General features: G+C 43.4%; 1 protein-coding gene across 1 annotated transcript in view; it reads left to right on the top strand.

Annotated features, from left to right (window-relative positions):
* The window catches only part of Fyb1 (FYN binding protein 1), a 139,097-nt gene that overhangs the window by 51,410 nt on the left and 74,416 nt on the right, over nt 1-13,271 (top strand). The window contains exon 2 of the mRNA XM_055601147.1: nt 9,584-10,715. Coding sequence (XP_055457122.1) covers nt 9,584-10,715 — 1,132 coding nt within the window. The remainder of the gene's footprint in view (nt 1-9,583; nt 10,716-13,271) is intronic.

Genomic DNA, 13,271 nt, shown 5'->3' with positions numbered 1-13,271 from the left:
GAAGGAAGGAAGGAAGGAAGGAAGGAAGGAAGGAAGGAAGGAAGGAAGCACTGTGCTTCTTATCCTTTGCTTACCCTGTCCTGTCCCAGGACACCACCCAAAACGCCTGTATTTTCCATGTCAGTCAACAGCTTTGGTCATTGACACCTATGCTTACACCTCTCAGATAGTTTCTGACTTGTCATATCCATGACAGTGACCCATTATTATCCACCCCACTTAATACGTCTCCAAGTACACTGATTTTACTGAATTTTCATATGGTAGTAATCATAGTTAACATAAAATCTGTCATTTTTTTTCCTTTGTGTGTGTGAGAGAGACAGAGGGAGGAGAGAAAGTGAGAGAGAGAAGAGAGAGACAAAGAGACTGAGGGGGGAATCTGCATGAAACCCAAGGCTGGTGTGGGAGTCAGAGATATACCATAGCTATTCAACCTTAGTCATCAGTCTCGGAATCAAACCAGAAGCTTAATAATGGGACTCCTCTGGATAGCTAACTTGCTCTGGGGCTCCTTTGTCTCTGCCTTCCAAGGCTTCGATCACAGACAGCCATTAGCCACACCCAGCCTTTACAGAGGTCCTCATGCTTGAGCAGAAAGTAACTTAGCCACTGAGCCATTTGCCCAGCCCGATTGTCTTAAACTACTTAAATGTGTAATTCTGTATCACATATGTTCATGTTATGGTGCAACTCTCACTTGTCCCTTTAGGAACATTTTAATCTTTCCCAACTGAAACTGGGCATCCATCAAGCACTGCCTCCGCATTCCCTTCTCCCCAGCCTCTGGCAAACCACCCTGCCTGTGTGAATTTGACTCCGATGAGTACCTTGTATAAATGGGACTGCACAATGTTAGTTTCAGAGTGACTGGTTCGGTTCTCTGAGTCAAGTGACTTCAGAGGTTATGTGACAGCACATGTCAGAATTTTCTACCTCGTGTACATGAAATTTCGCAGTTATGGTGTGATTACTTCTAAGAAGAGAACTAGCAATAAGACACCAGACTACATCAATGTTTGCTAAATACAGGAGTAAATGGGGATGGCTTACACCCTGGAATAAAGAATACATAATAAATTAGGGAGTGGCAAAGCAAGATAAACTAGATTCAGTGCATATATAAGAGATGTCTAGAACTCTCAAACAGGATGAAAGGATGGATGGGTGGGTGGATGGATGGATGGATGGAGGGAGGGAGGGATGGAGAAATGAATGAGAACCCGGAGTAGCTATGAGGAAGGTATGGGAAAGAGGATAGCAAGGTGAGAGGAGCAAGGTGTATACTGTGGAAAGTGTGAAATGGAAAACATCACAATTTTAACGAGAATGGGCATAATCCGGAGGGGAGCTCTGTAACACCAAAGGTGAAGGAAGCAATCCAGCTGGTGCAGGGGCTTGTCACTGTACAGGAGGAAAAAGCAGGAGGCGTCAGGTGGTTACTGAAGGCTGACACTCAACACTGCATGTGCCTCCTCAGTGTTCAAAAGGAGAAGAGAGGGTGTGGGACGGGGCCTAAGGAAGGTCGGGGATGAGTCAGAGGTGCCTCCGGCACTGTCACGCCCTGGAGTGCCATAGTCCAAATGACCATCTGCTTCTGTTCTGGAACCTCCCAGACCCTTCACTTAATGTCTGTTTTCAGCTTTGCTTAAAACTCTGGTCCCTCTCGTTGAGTGGCCGCTGCCAGCTGTCTCAGTTTGCTGCCATCTGGGCAGATCTCTTGTCTCAGATCTTTTCACATGCTGAGAAGAAAACCCCACACAAGCCCCTCTATCTCCCATAATAGTTGAGTTTTTAAGTTTTTTTTTTTTTTCAGGTGATAAAAAGGACTGGAATGCCTGGAAACGTGTCAGTGTGCTTGTGTGTGTTGGGAGGAATATGGAAGCTGAGGAGGTGGGAAGAGCAAAGCATCTCTTTTCCATATCAAAGAGTTTCTCAGTCAACAAGACTTTTTAGATGTATTTAGCAAAATGAATTTTCTCCTGCTGATTTTTGTAAAAAAAAAAAAAAAAAAAAAAAAAAAACACACACACACACACACAAGAGTAACTGAAGGCTAAGACTGTGTGGGTGGGGAGCAAGAAGAATGGAAGAACTTATCCTATATTATACGATAAACAATAATTCTATTTATCAAGAATCAAATCAGCAACAAACAACATATGTGTGAAAACCTTTTACAGTTATCAATAATTGATAGTTAGAAGTGTAAATTCTTCAAAGATAATCTTTCATTTCGTACGCTTTGATAATGTAAGCTAAAGGAACTTTAAAAGTCTTAAGTAGATGTAGATGAAATTTGCTGTAAAATATATCATCCTATTATGTATACATGCATTCACAGAGAGAGAGAGAGAGAGAGAGAGAGAAAGAGAGAGATTAGAAAAGCAAAACAGGCCATTTTAAAACTGATCATTTTTGTAGAGTATCTATAGAATCTATACTGTCATCTTCTGTGTGGTGTGCAGCCCACCTCGCTCTGTTCTCATCAAGGAGTCAAAAACTAATAGTGTGAAAGACATCATAAGCACACAGAAAGTAGTGTTTAACTTCCGCCATTATTTATGCTCAAGCCTTTGAAAGTCGTGACCACCTTAAGAGTAGGTGTGCTGTCTTTTTTCCATTGAATAGTTTTGGCTTCTTTGCCAAAAATCAAGTATCCGTACATGTGTGGGTTTATTTCTGGATCTTCTATTTGGTTCCATTGATCCTCCTTTCTGTTTCTATGCCAATACCATGCAGTTTTTATTACTATTGCTCTGTAGTACAGCTTGAGATCAGGGATGGAGATACCTCCAGATGATCTGTTGTTGTACAGGATCGTTTTGAAGATTCTGGGTTTTTTGTTTCTCCATATGAACCTGAGAATCTTTCTTTCAAGGTCTGTAAAGAATTGTGTTGGTAATTTGATGGGAAATGCGTTGAATCTGTAGATTGCTTTTGGTAGGATGGCCATTTTCACTATGTTAATCCTACCAATCCATGAGCACGGGAGGTCTTTCCAGCTTCTGATATCTTCTTCAATTTCTTTCTTCAGAGACTTAAAGTTTTTTTTTTTTTTAAACAGGTCTTTCACTTGCTTGGTTAGAGTCACCCCAAGGTACTTTATGTTATTAGTGGCTATTGTGAAGGGTGTTGTTTCCCTGATTTCTTTCTTGGTCCTTTTGTCTTTGGTATACAGGAGGACTTCTGATTTTTTTGAGTTGATTTTGTATCTAGCCACTTTGCTGAAGGCACAGAGGGCCTCTGAAAGACTCTACCTAGCAGTGTATCAAAGCACATATTAAGATTCATAACCAAACCTTTGGCAGAGTGCAGGGAATCATATGAAAGGAGAGGGAGTTAATATGACCTGGAGAGGATAGGAGCTCCACAAGGACCAAATATATCTTGGCACAAGGGTCTTATATGAGACTATTTATCCAACCAAGGACCATGTATGAATATAACCTAGAACCTCTGCTCGGATGTAGCCCATGGTAGCTCAGTAACCAAGTGGGTTCCTAAGGGGAACGGGGACTATTTCTGATATGAACTCAATGGCAGGCTCTTTGACCTCCCCACCCACCCAAGGAAGGAGCAGCCCTGCTAGGCCACAGAGGAGGACTTTGCAGCCAGTCCTGAAGATACCTGATAAACCAGGGTCAGATGAAAGGGGAGGAGGTCCTCCCCAATCAGTGGACTTGGAAAGGGGCAGGGAGGAGATGAGGGAGGGAGGGTGGGATTGGGAGGGAATGAGGGAGCGGGATATAGCTGGGATACAGAGTTAATAAAATGTAACTAATAATAAAAATAAATAAGAAAAAGAGTAGGTGTGCAAGAGGTATCTAATAGAATAGCAAGGAAGAAAAGGCCCAACAGTTCTAATTTGGAGAATTATAGAGCTTCCAAGCTCCTAGTCTTTGATCCTGCTCAAGAATGCAAGGCATTTGGGAGTGGGGGGGATGGGCAGCTGAGCTTTCTCTTTCTTCCTCTCCACCCATTTACACACGGCAGACAGAAGGAAAAGGTCCTGGATAACAGGGGCCTTGGGTGGCATCAGAGCCAGGGTTACAATGTGATACCCACAGAAGTCCTCAGACACTGTATTGAGGCCACCACAGGGAAATAGGCAAGCACACACCGCCTTGGGAGAGCCCATGGATGCCAGGTATATCATTCAGAAGACATTTTACCTCACAGTGTAAGCCTCTGGGGATAGGGCACTGTTGGCTAGTGGGACATGGCAAAAGCATCTCCACCTCCGTCAGAAAGGGTTGACACAGTTAAGGCTGCTACTGCAGCTTCTGCCACCAGCTCCTCCCACTCATGCCCCTGCCCTCCACAGCAGCCAGCTCCTGCCCTCAGGAACTTAGTCTGTGGTGAGAGGCAAGTTCCCACATCCTGTTGAGAAGGGGCCTCACACTCACTCCAGCCTTGGAGGCTCAGCTGACTGGAACCCAGTACAGCCATTTTGCAATGGAATAGAGATCTCTGAATGGATTCATGGCTGAGGTCAACCAAAGAGGTGAAGAAATAATTTACCTACTACTCTGATCAGTCATTCAGTCCATCAGCGGGTGTGTCGAAAGTATATTGTGGGAGAAAATTCCAGGCCTGAAAAGAATGTTTGCATGGGAGGAGGCATGTTGCTACAGAGAGGAAGGAAAATAAAATCAGGTCCTTGCTTTTGCATCTCACTGAGTAGACAATATACACACTAAATATGCAACCCAAATGGTTTCCAGACGAAAGCAAAGTACAGGTGTGTGGGCTTCTGGTTTGTTTGTTTGTGTTTGTTTTTGTTTTACAGTTTTAAAGTTGAAACAAAAGGTGGATAAGTGGATCTGTGTGCAAGGATATGTTTTTATTTGTTTGTTTGTGTGTGTCTGTGTGTGTGTGTGTGTGTGTGTAAATGGTTGTCCCTAGAGAAGGAACTGAAAAAGGTTGCTATGAATTTTGTTTTTTATATTAACAATATATTTTCTTTTTTCTCTTTTCTTTTTCTTATTTTCTCTTTTATGTTTTATTCACTTTATATCCCAATTGTAGCTCCCTCCCTCATCTTCCCCTGGTCCCACCCTCTTCCCCTATACCTTCCCATAGTCTACAGAAATGGGAGATTTTTCTCCCCTACCATCTAACCCTAGCCTATCAAGTCTTATCAGGACTACCTGGATCCTCTTCCTCTATGGCCTGGCAAGTTCACCCCACCAGGGAGAAGTGATCAAAGAACAGGCAACCAAGTCCATGTCAAAGATAACTCCTGCTCCCCTTACTAGGGAATCCACAGAAAGACTGAGCTGCCATGGGCTACATCTAGGCAGGAGGTCTAGGTCCTTGCATGCATGGTCCTTGGTTGGTGCATCAGTCTCTGCAGTCCTCCATGGGCTCAAATTTGGTGGCTTTGTTGGTCTACGGTAGACTATTGTCCTGTTTCCTCTCTTCCACTTCTTCCAGTGTCTCTCCTGTTTGCCCTCCTGAATGAGAATTAAGCATCCTCCCTAGGGTCCTCCTTGTTATTCAGCTTCTTTAGGTCTGTGGATTTTAGTATTTTATGCCTAATATCCGCTTGCAAATGAGTATATACCATGTGTGTCTTTCTGCTTCACTCAGGATGATCTTGAGTAAGGTAACCCAGAAGCAGAAATTTGTTTTTAAAATTTATTTATTGTTTTATTAATTACAATTTATTCACTTTATATCCCAGCTGTAGCCCCCTCTCTTGTCTCCTCCCAATCCTACCCTTTCTCCCTCTTCTCCTCCCATGCCTCTACCCCAGTCCACTGATAGGGGAGGTCCTCTTCCACTTCCATCTGAGCCTAGTCTATCAGGTCTCATCAGGACTGGCTGCATTGTCTTCCTCTGTGGCCTGGTAAGGCTGCACACACCCCCTCAGGAGGAGGAAATGAAAGAGCAAGCCATTTCACTGACATGAACACTCTGAGTTCATGTCAGAGACAGTCCCTGTTGCCATTACGAGGGAACACACTTGGACACTGAGCTACCATGGGCTACATCTAAGCAGGGTTTCTAGGTTATCTCCATGCATGGTCCTTGGTTGGAGTATAAATCTCAGAAAAGATCACAAGCTTCTGTCCCCTCCAGATCTTTCTATCCCCCCCCCCTTGTTTCATAAGATTCCCTGCACTCTGCCCAAAGTTTGGCTATGAGTCTCAGCCTCTGCTTTGATACCCTTCAGGGTAGAATCTTTCAGAGGCCCTCTGTGCAGGAGCCTACCCCAGAAATTTATTTTTAACACAGGTTGGTTTTGGAAGCAAGAGAGAGCCTGATTTTATTCTGGAGCTGGTCTCTATCTGTACTGCCCTGATAAGTAAGGACATGTGATCATCCTAGCATTAGGGTCAGGAGTAAAACTGTTGTTTTACTCTCTAGCATGAATTGAGACATTGTTCCTACCTTTAGACATTTTTAGTTATTTTGTGTGCCTGTATGTGTGAGGTTGGCACGTGTATAGACAGGTCAGAAGACAATGTTCAGTAGTCAGTTTTCTCCTTCCACCATGTGGGTCCTGAGAACTGAACTCAGGCCATTTGGCTTGGTGACAGGCACTCTTATTTACTGAACCATCCCACCAGTCCCTCACCCCTTTTAAAAGTAAAAACAGTGAATAAATGTTCAATTTGTGGCAGATGGGGAGATGGCTCAGAGGTTAAGAGCACTGGCTGCTCTCCTAAAGGTCCTGAGTTCAGTTCCCAGCAACCACATAGGGGCTCACACTATCTGTAATGAGATCTGGTGCCTCTTCTGGCATGCAGGCACATGTGCAGGCAGAACACTGTATACTCAATAAATAAATCTTTTTTTTTTTAATGTTCAAATTTTAGTGAAATTAAAAGGTTAGAATACTAATGTTTAATCATTATTTCCTTTTCTTTCATCAATGACATTGATGTTAAAATTGAAGCTAAGGGCTGACAATCTTAGTTAATTCACTCGGTAACAGTGCTAATTGGTCAAACCACACTACAGCGAAACTGTGTGGCTTGAGTGGTGTCAGGTTGTTTATGTGCCAAACATACTGGTGAGCTCCGGTACACTTACTGTTTCTTCAAGAGGCCCCAGAGAAGGACTTGTTGCTCCCTCCTACCCCATCTTTCTGGATCCAGTAAAAACTCTCAAGAGTACTGCTGAATCAGACACACACATCATAACTCTCTGTGTATTTCACAACTGGGTTTGTTGGGAGACACGTTTATGTAAATAACTTCAATTTTTGATCGATCTGGAAAAGACAATGTTATGAATTACAAACAATGACGATGGCAGAAAATCAGAGCATAGGAGTTACATTCAATGCTCGATCCATCTTGTTTATATCGCTTGTTTGAAGCTGAGAAACAAACCTAAGGCCTTATGTTTGGTAAGCAAGTACTTTACCACTGAGCTATACACCTAACCACTTGCGTGAGCCCATTCAATCCTCATCAAGACAAGAACCCAGTGAAAAATGGAATTCCAGTTCTGATCCCAGAGATGAAGAAAGCAGACGCGGAAAAGTCAGTAACTTGCTAGGTGCTATGCTACGTGGTAAAGTCAAGGCTTGAGCTGCAGTCAATAACTCTGCAGGGTCTCCTGGGTCTGGATTAGCAGCCAAGACTACAGTTTCCACTCTACGTCCACAACTTCCATGGTTTCAGAACTAAAAATAAGGCCTGGTGTTTGACCATGGCCACGGGTATTTCAAGGGTTTTCCCCTGTGATGAGCAAGATAGTGCAGCAGAGCAGTGCTATTTCCCAGCAGCGCAGCAAGCAAGGCAAACAGATGATTACTAAGCTCTCTTCTTTACACAAAAACAGGAAGTCCTCTGATGTGCTAGTGCTCCCTAGCTTTATACACCGCCTGTCCTGTGCACTCATTTAATTTGTCTAAGAGCAGCACCTACACATTTGCATGGAGGAGATAAGAAAACTCATTAATATTCCCTGCCACCTGGCTCGCAAGCCTAGGTTTTTAATCTTTACTATTCCACCTTGTCTTATAAACCTAAAAGAAATTATACATAAAGAATACAAATTATAATGCTCTAGGAGAAGCGGAGGATCAAAAAAAAAAAAAAAAAAAAAAAAAAAAAAAAAAAAAACCTCTCAGAAAGTTCCTTCAAAGCAGAGAGAAAATTCTGTGTGTGTACCCTTGTGTGTTAATGCATGCATGTGTATGTGCATGTGCCTGTATGTGTAGATTCGTGCATGCGTGTGTGCATGTGTTCATGTGTGTGTGTGTTTGAGCATGCTTGTGTGTGCCCATGCTGAGCACCACCTCTAACACTGAGCTACGTCTTCTGTGTAGTATTTTGTACTTTTTCTCTGTAAAGTCTCAGAATCCTGTGCTGATGTACCTGGAGGTTCTTCCTGCTCTGTTTTGTTTTGTTTTGAAGCAGGATCTCATGTAGCCTAGGCTTGTCTCAAACTTGTTGTGTAGCCAAGAATGACCTTAACGTTCAAAAACTTCTGATCATCCTGTCTCTGCCTCCTAAATGCTGGTGTTACAGAGGGTCCCACCACACCTGGTTTCCTGAGTGCTGAGCACCTGAGCCAGAGCTTCATGTTTGCTAGGCAGGTCTCTCTCTCCCTCCCTTTCTCTCTCCCTCTCTCTCTAAATGAGCCACATGCCCAGCCTCAAATGCCTAATTTTTAAAAGAAGGAGCAAACACACTACTAATCCTTCCAGGTTCAACTGGACATTAACAAATTCAACATCAACAAAGAAAGGCCAATATCTGCCATCTTTGTTGCATAATTTCCTAATTCTTGTGAGGAGGGCTGGTGAGGCAGGACCTCAGAGGACTGACAAAAGTCATTGTGGAAGAGCAAGACTGAGAGAAAGATCTGGAAATGAGACTTCCTAGCCAGCCTCTGCTGCGGGCCTACTGCCCTCTATATTCTGACCTGTGCCTCTACCTCATGGCCTGTTAGTCTGCACACAGTCAAACCGTAGCATTCTGTACTTTTAAATAATAAGGGAACCTTGTTCTGATATTTTTAGAAGGGCTGGGATGTTCTGCAACACCTCCCTAACAGCAAACACACCTTCAATGCAACAGGAACAGGAAAGCTCTCGTCAGCCACAGCGATGCTAAGCATCGCTTTGCTGGGTAAAAGCATGTAGCCTGAATACACAGGGTCTGCTTTCGTTTTGAAGTCCGGTTTCCACATGAGTCTTAGTAGTAAAATGTTGGAGAAATCATTTGTGAGCCACTTCCACATGTTTTCAAATGAAGCAAATAATAATAATGATGAGGTAGAGAACTGCAGAGCCAGAGTGAAGCCAGTAAGAGCTAGGCAGACTGAGAGGACAGAGAAACGTTTTCAAGATAAACGAGCCAGTCTCTGCATGACAAACAACAGAAGTTTAAGCCCAGTAAAGTTTAAGCCCTCCCTTTTCAAGAAACCCTCACAACTTATTTTGCCATAGAGGAACTTAAATGTTACAAAAGCTGGTCAACCAATCAGCAGAATGCCGGCACCCAGCGGCACCTCAGCACCCTGGCCACAGATCAGGAAGCCCTTGAAGGTATAGTATTTTAAATCGCATCTAAGATTTCTGGATCTCAGCTGGGTTTTGTTCTCTTGTGCTTTGTAGGATGGAAAAACAGATGTGAAGTCCCTCATGGCGAAGTTCAACACGGGAAGTAACCCTGCAGAGGAGGCATCCGCCAACAGCAGGCCCTTCAAAGTTACGGGACAAAACTCGCCTTCTGGAGTACAATCAAGAAAGAATTTATTTGATAACCAAGGAAATGCCAGCCCTCCCGCAGGACCCAGCAACATGCCTAAATTTGGGACCACAAAACCACCCTTGGCAGTGAAACCTACCTATGAGGAGAAGTCTGACAAGGAGCCCAAACCCCCATTTTTAAAACCTACTGGAGTGAACCAAAGATTTGGAACACAGCCAAACTCGGTTTCTAGAGACCCTGAGGTCAAAGTGGGGTTTCTGAAACCTGTAAGCCCCAAACCCACCAACTTGACCAAAGAAGATACCAAACCTGTGGTTTTACGGCCTCCTGGGAATAAGCTTCACAATTTGAACCAAGAGTCTGATTTAAAGACGCCAGGACCAAAGCCAGGGCCTACTCCCCCAGTCCCAGAAAATGATCTGAAGCCAGGGCTCTCAAAGGTGGCTGGAGTTAAGAGCAAGTTCACAGCAGCGGCACAAGATGCTGACTCCAAACCCCGATTTCCCAGACACGCCTTTGGCCAGAAGCCATCCCTAAGTACAGAGGACTCGCAGGAAGAGGAGGGCATCTCTAAGAATGCACCTGTCCAGAAAGGATCTCCAGTGCCACTAGGGGTCAAGTCCAAGGGCGGCCCTTTGAAACCAGCTAGGGAAGACCCAGAGAATAAAGACCACGGAACATCAAGTTCACCCTTTCCTGGAGTGGTACTGAAACCTGCTGCGAGCAGAGGGAGCCCAGGGCTCTCCAAAACCTCTGAAGAAAAAAATGAAGAGAGGAAAACAGATGTCACAAAGAACATCTTTCTGAACAAAATTAATCAGGAAGAGTCGGCCAGATTCCCTAAGGCCCCTTCCAAGCTGACAGCGGGGACACCATGGGGACAAAACCAGGAGAAGGAAAAAGGAGACAAGAATTCAGCAACCCCAAAGCAGAAGCCGCTGCCTCCGCTGTCCGTCCTGGGCCCGCCTCCAGCCAAGCCGAGCAGACCACCCAACGTTGACCTGAGCAGATTCCGAAAAGCTGACTCTGCAAACAGTGAGTTGTTTCTCATTGCTGGTAACTGTGGTTTGCCCACGGCACAGTGTTTCAGCTTCTGAGGGAAAATTTAGAGCAAGGAATGGTTGCGTAACTGACACTCATGTGAGTATAGGGTCAATTTTCCTTTGGCATTTTTTTTTCCCTTTTGTGTAGAGGAGGGCTGAAAAAGTAGAAACTCTCAAGTTCTCTGAGAATGTGCCTTGGGAGGAAGGGTACTGACTTGTTAGAGGGACAATGGAAAGAAATTCAGGCGTTTTACTGATGATTGGTTTTGCCTAAGGGTAACCATTGCGTTTCCTCCCTTGGTTATGTTTCATTTCTGTCGACTGAGGGAGATGTGCATCAACAGCCAGTGAGAGAAGTGAGCAGATGTCTAAATGAGTATTCTAGAATTGATCAAATTTGGTCAATTCTAAAGCCGGTGGGCATTGCTGGGAGATGTGTTTAATTGCCAGAGCGGATGATGCTGACATTTTGTAGATAGAGCCTCCTACAACACAATAGCAGGCCCCCACCCTTCACAGAATGATCCAGGCCAAAATGTCAAGGCCGCAAAGTTGGAAACCCTCTTCTGAATCACTGCAAATATCTACGCTATTTATCATGTTCCCTAAAAAGCCCAAGATTCAAGTAGGAGAGTAACAGGGATTTTAGGAGACAGGACTTCATATTTTGTATTTTAAGTGTTTTTTTTAATTTCCCAATACAAAAATGTCTGTACTATTCCAGTTTATAAAGTAGTACAAAGCTAGAAAATTAAGGCAGACCAAGGATGCTTTTTTTGTCCCTCCAGAAGACAAGTCTGGTTTTCTTCCCAAGGTGTCATTGCAATATTTACGGCACGTTGTAGAATTTGGTACTGAATATCTCGGCAAAGACTTGTCACCCTGTGTCATGATGAGAAAAGTTCACTTATGCCTGTGGTGATTAATATCCTAGCAAGTGGTGTGCAACAGTTATCGATTGTAAGATGGAAAAAGAGTGACACTTACAGGGCACCATAGCACTCCAAGTCCTGTGTGTCTCCAAATAGAGCTATTGTCTAAAGCAGTTTTCAGCCTTCCCAATGCTGCAAACTTCTAGTGCACTTCCACATGTTGTGGTGACGCCAACCATAAAATTATTTTCATTGCTACTTCAGAACTGTAATTTAACTGCTGTTATGGATTGTAGTGTGAATATTGGTGTTTTCTGATGGTCTTAGGTGACCCCTGCAAAAGGTCAACCCACTGGTCTAAATTTATATTTGACGGTGCAAGCCTGTTGCTCAGGACTTGGCAGGTGGAAGGAGGAAGAACAGAAGTTCAGTGTCTTGGGACTACCTTAGAGAGTTTTGAAGCTAGCCTAGACTACTCCATCTTAAAAATAAAAAAACAAAACAAATGTGTGTGTGTGTGTGTGTGTGTGTGTGTGTGTGTGTGTGTGTCTGATTAAAGCAGCTTTAGGCATAACCTCTCTGAAAGGTCTTCCCACAGACTCCCTCTGCCTAGTAGAAAGATAAGAGAGAGAAGGAGGTAACGTCTAAGTGGCACAGGGTTGTCATTAACCCCCAAATTGTGCTACCTGCTCCAGACCAAGGCCAAGAGAAGCCATCAAATTCTGCTAGAGGTGGAGAAAGATCACAGATAGGCTCCCATGGCTGTTATTTCAACACTGGCCTCATCAAGGGCAGTTTGTCTACAGAAAGTATTCACCTTCTTGATTAACTAAAATTCACCCATTTTGATGTGTGTTCTCCAACTCAGAATGGCAGCTTGCAGGGAAATGTCTAGACATCTTCTACGGCTACCTAGGTTTTCTGGGTTCTTTTTCGCTAGCTCTGACAAATGCCAGTAATAAACATGTCTGGCTAGACATGAAATTCATACACTGAAGGGTATTGAGATAAATTATTTGTGGCCTGTACAATTCAGAACATTAGTCATTCATTTGCAATAAGGTGGGAAAGAAAAAAGATTGTATGCTTCGGAAAAAATTAGGTTTAGAGATAGATGTTCATAAACCGTGATTTTTCAGTCTTCTAAAATGTAAAAATACTGACTAGAGTGAAATGCTTTGCAGTGAATGTAAAGGCTTACTCTAAGCAGACTATTTTTTATTGTTGCTAAAAGTAATTACAATAGTGTCCAAATGAACAACAGTCTATGTAATTGTTCTGTTGGCTTTCAAACCTCCAATACTCTTTTCTGCCTCACTACCTCTTTTCCATTTCATACTTAGATAAATTGTTATCATTTAGAGAGGCCTTTTTATATAACATTAAACAACCCTACTGTACTTTTTCCAAGCAAAGAAATGGAATTCTATCTCAGCACATTTAGTGAATTTACCCAGGCCAGGACTGGTCCTCATGTCTCTCAGATTCCAGAGGCTGTGTTCCCATTCCTGCTCCAGCCACTATGCTGGCTGCCTTTCATGAAACATAGGACTCCTTGCAATGATGAAACAAGCACAATGATACCTGAGACTCCACATTTTATATTTTATTCTGTCTTTTGGTGATAATATGTCTTTTAAAAAATTATTATAAGCCGGTCATGGTGGCACACGCCT

This window comes from Psammomys obesus, unplaced genomic scaffold (assembly GCF_907164565.1).
Source record: "Psammomys obesus unplaced genomic scaffold, mPsaObe1.curated_primary_1811, whole genome shotgun sequence".
Classification (NCBI taxonomy): domain Eukaryota; kingdom Metazoa; phylum Chordata; class Mammalia; order Rodentia; family Muridae; genus Psammomys; species Psammomys obesus.
This window is presented reverse-complemented; position numbering and strand designations above follow the sequence as displayed.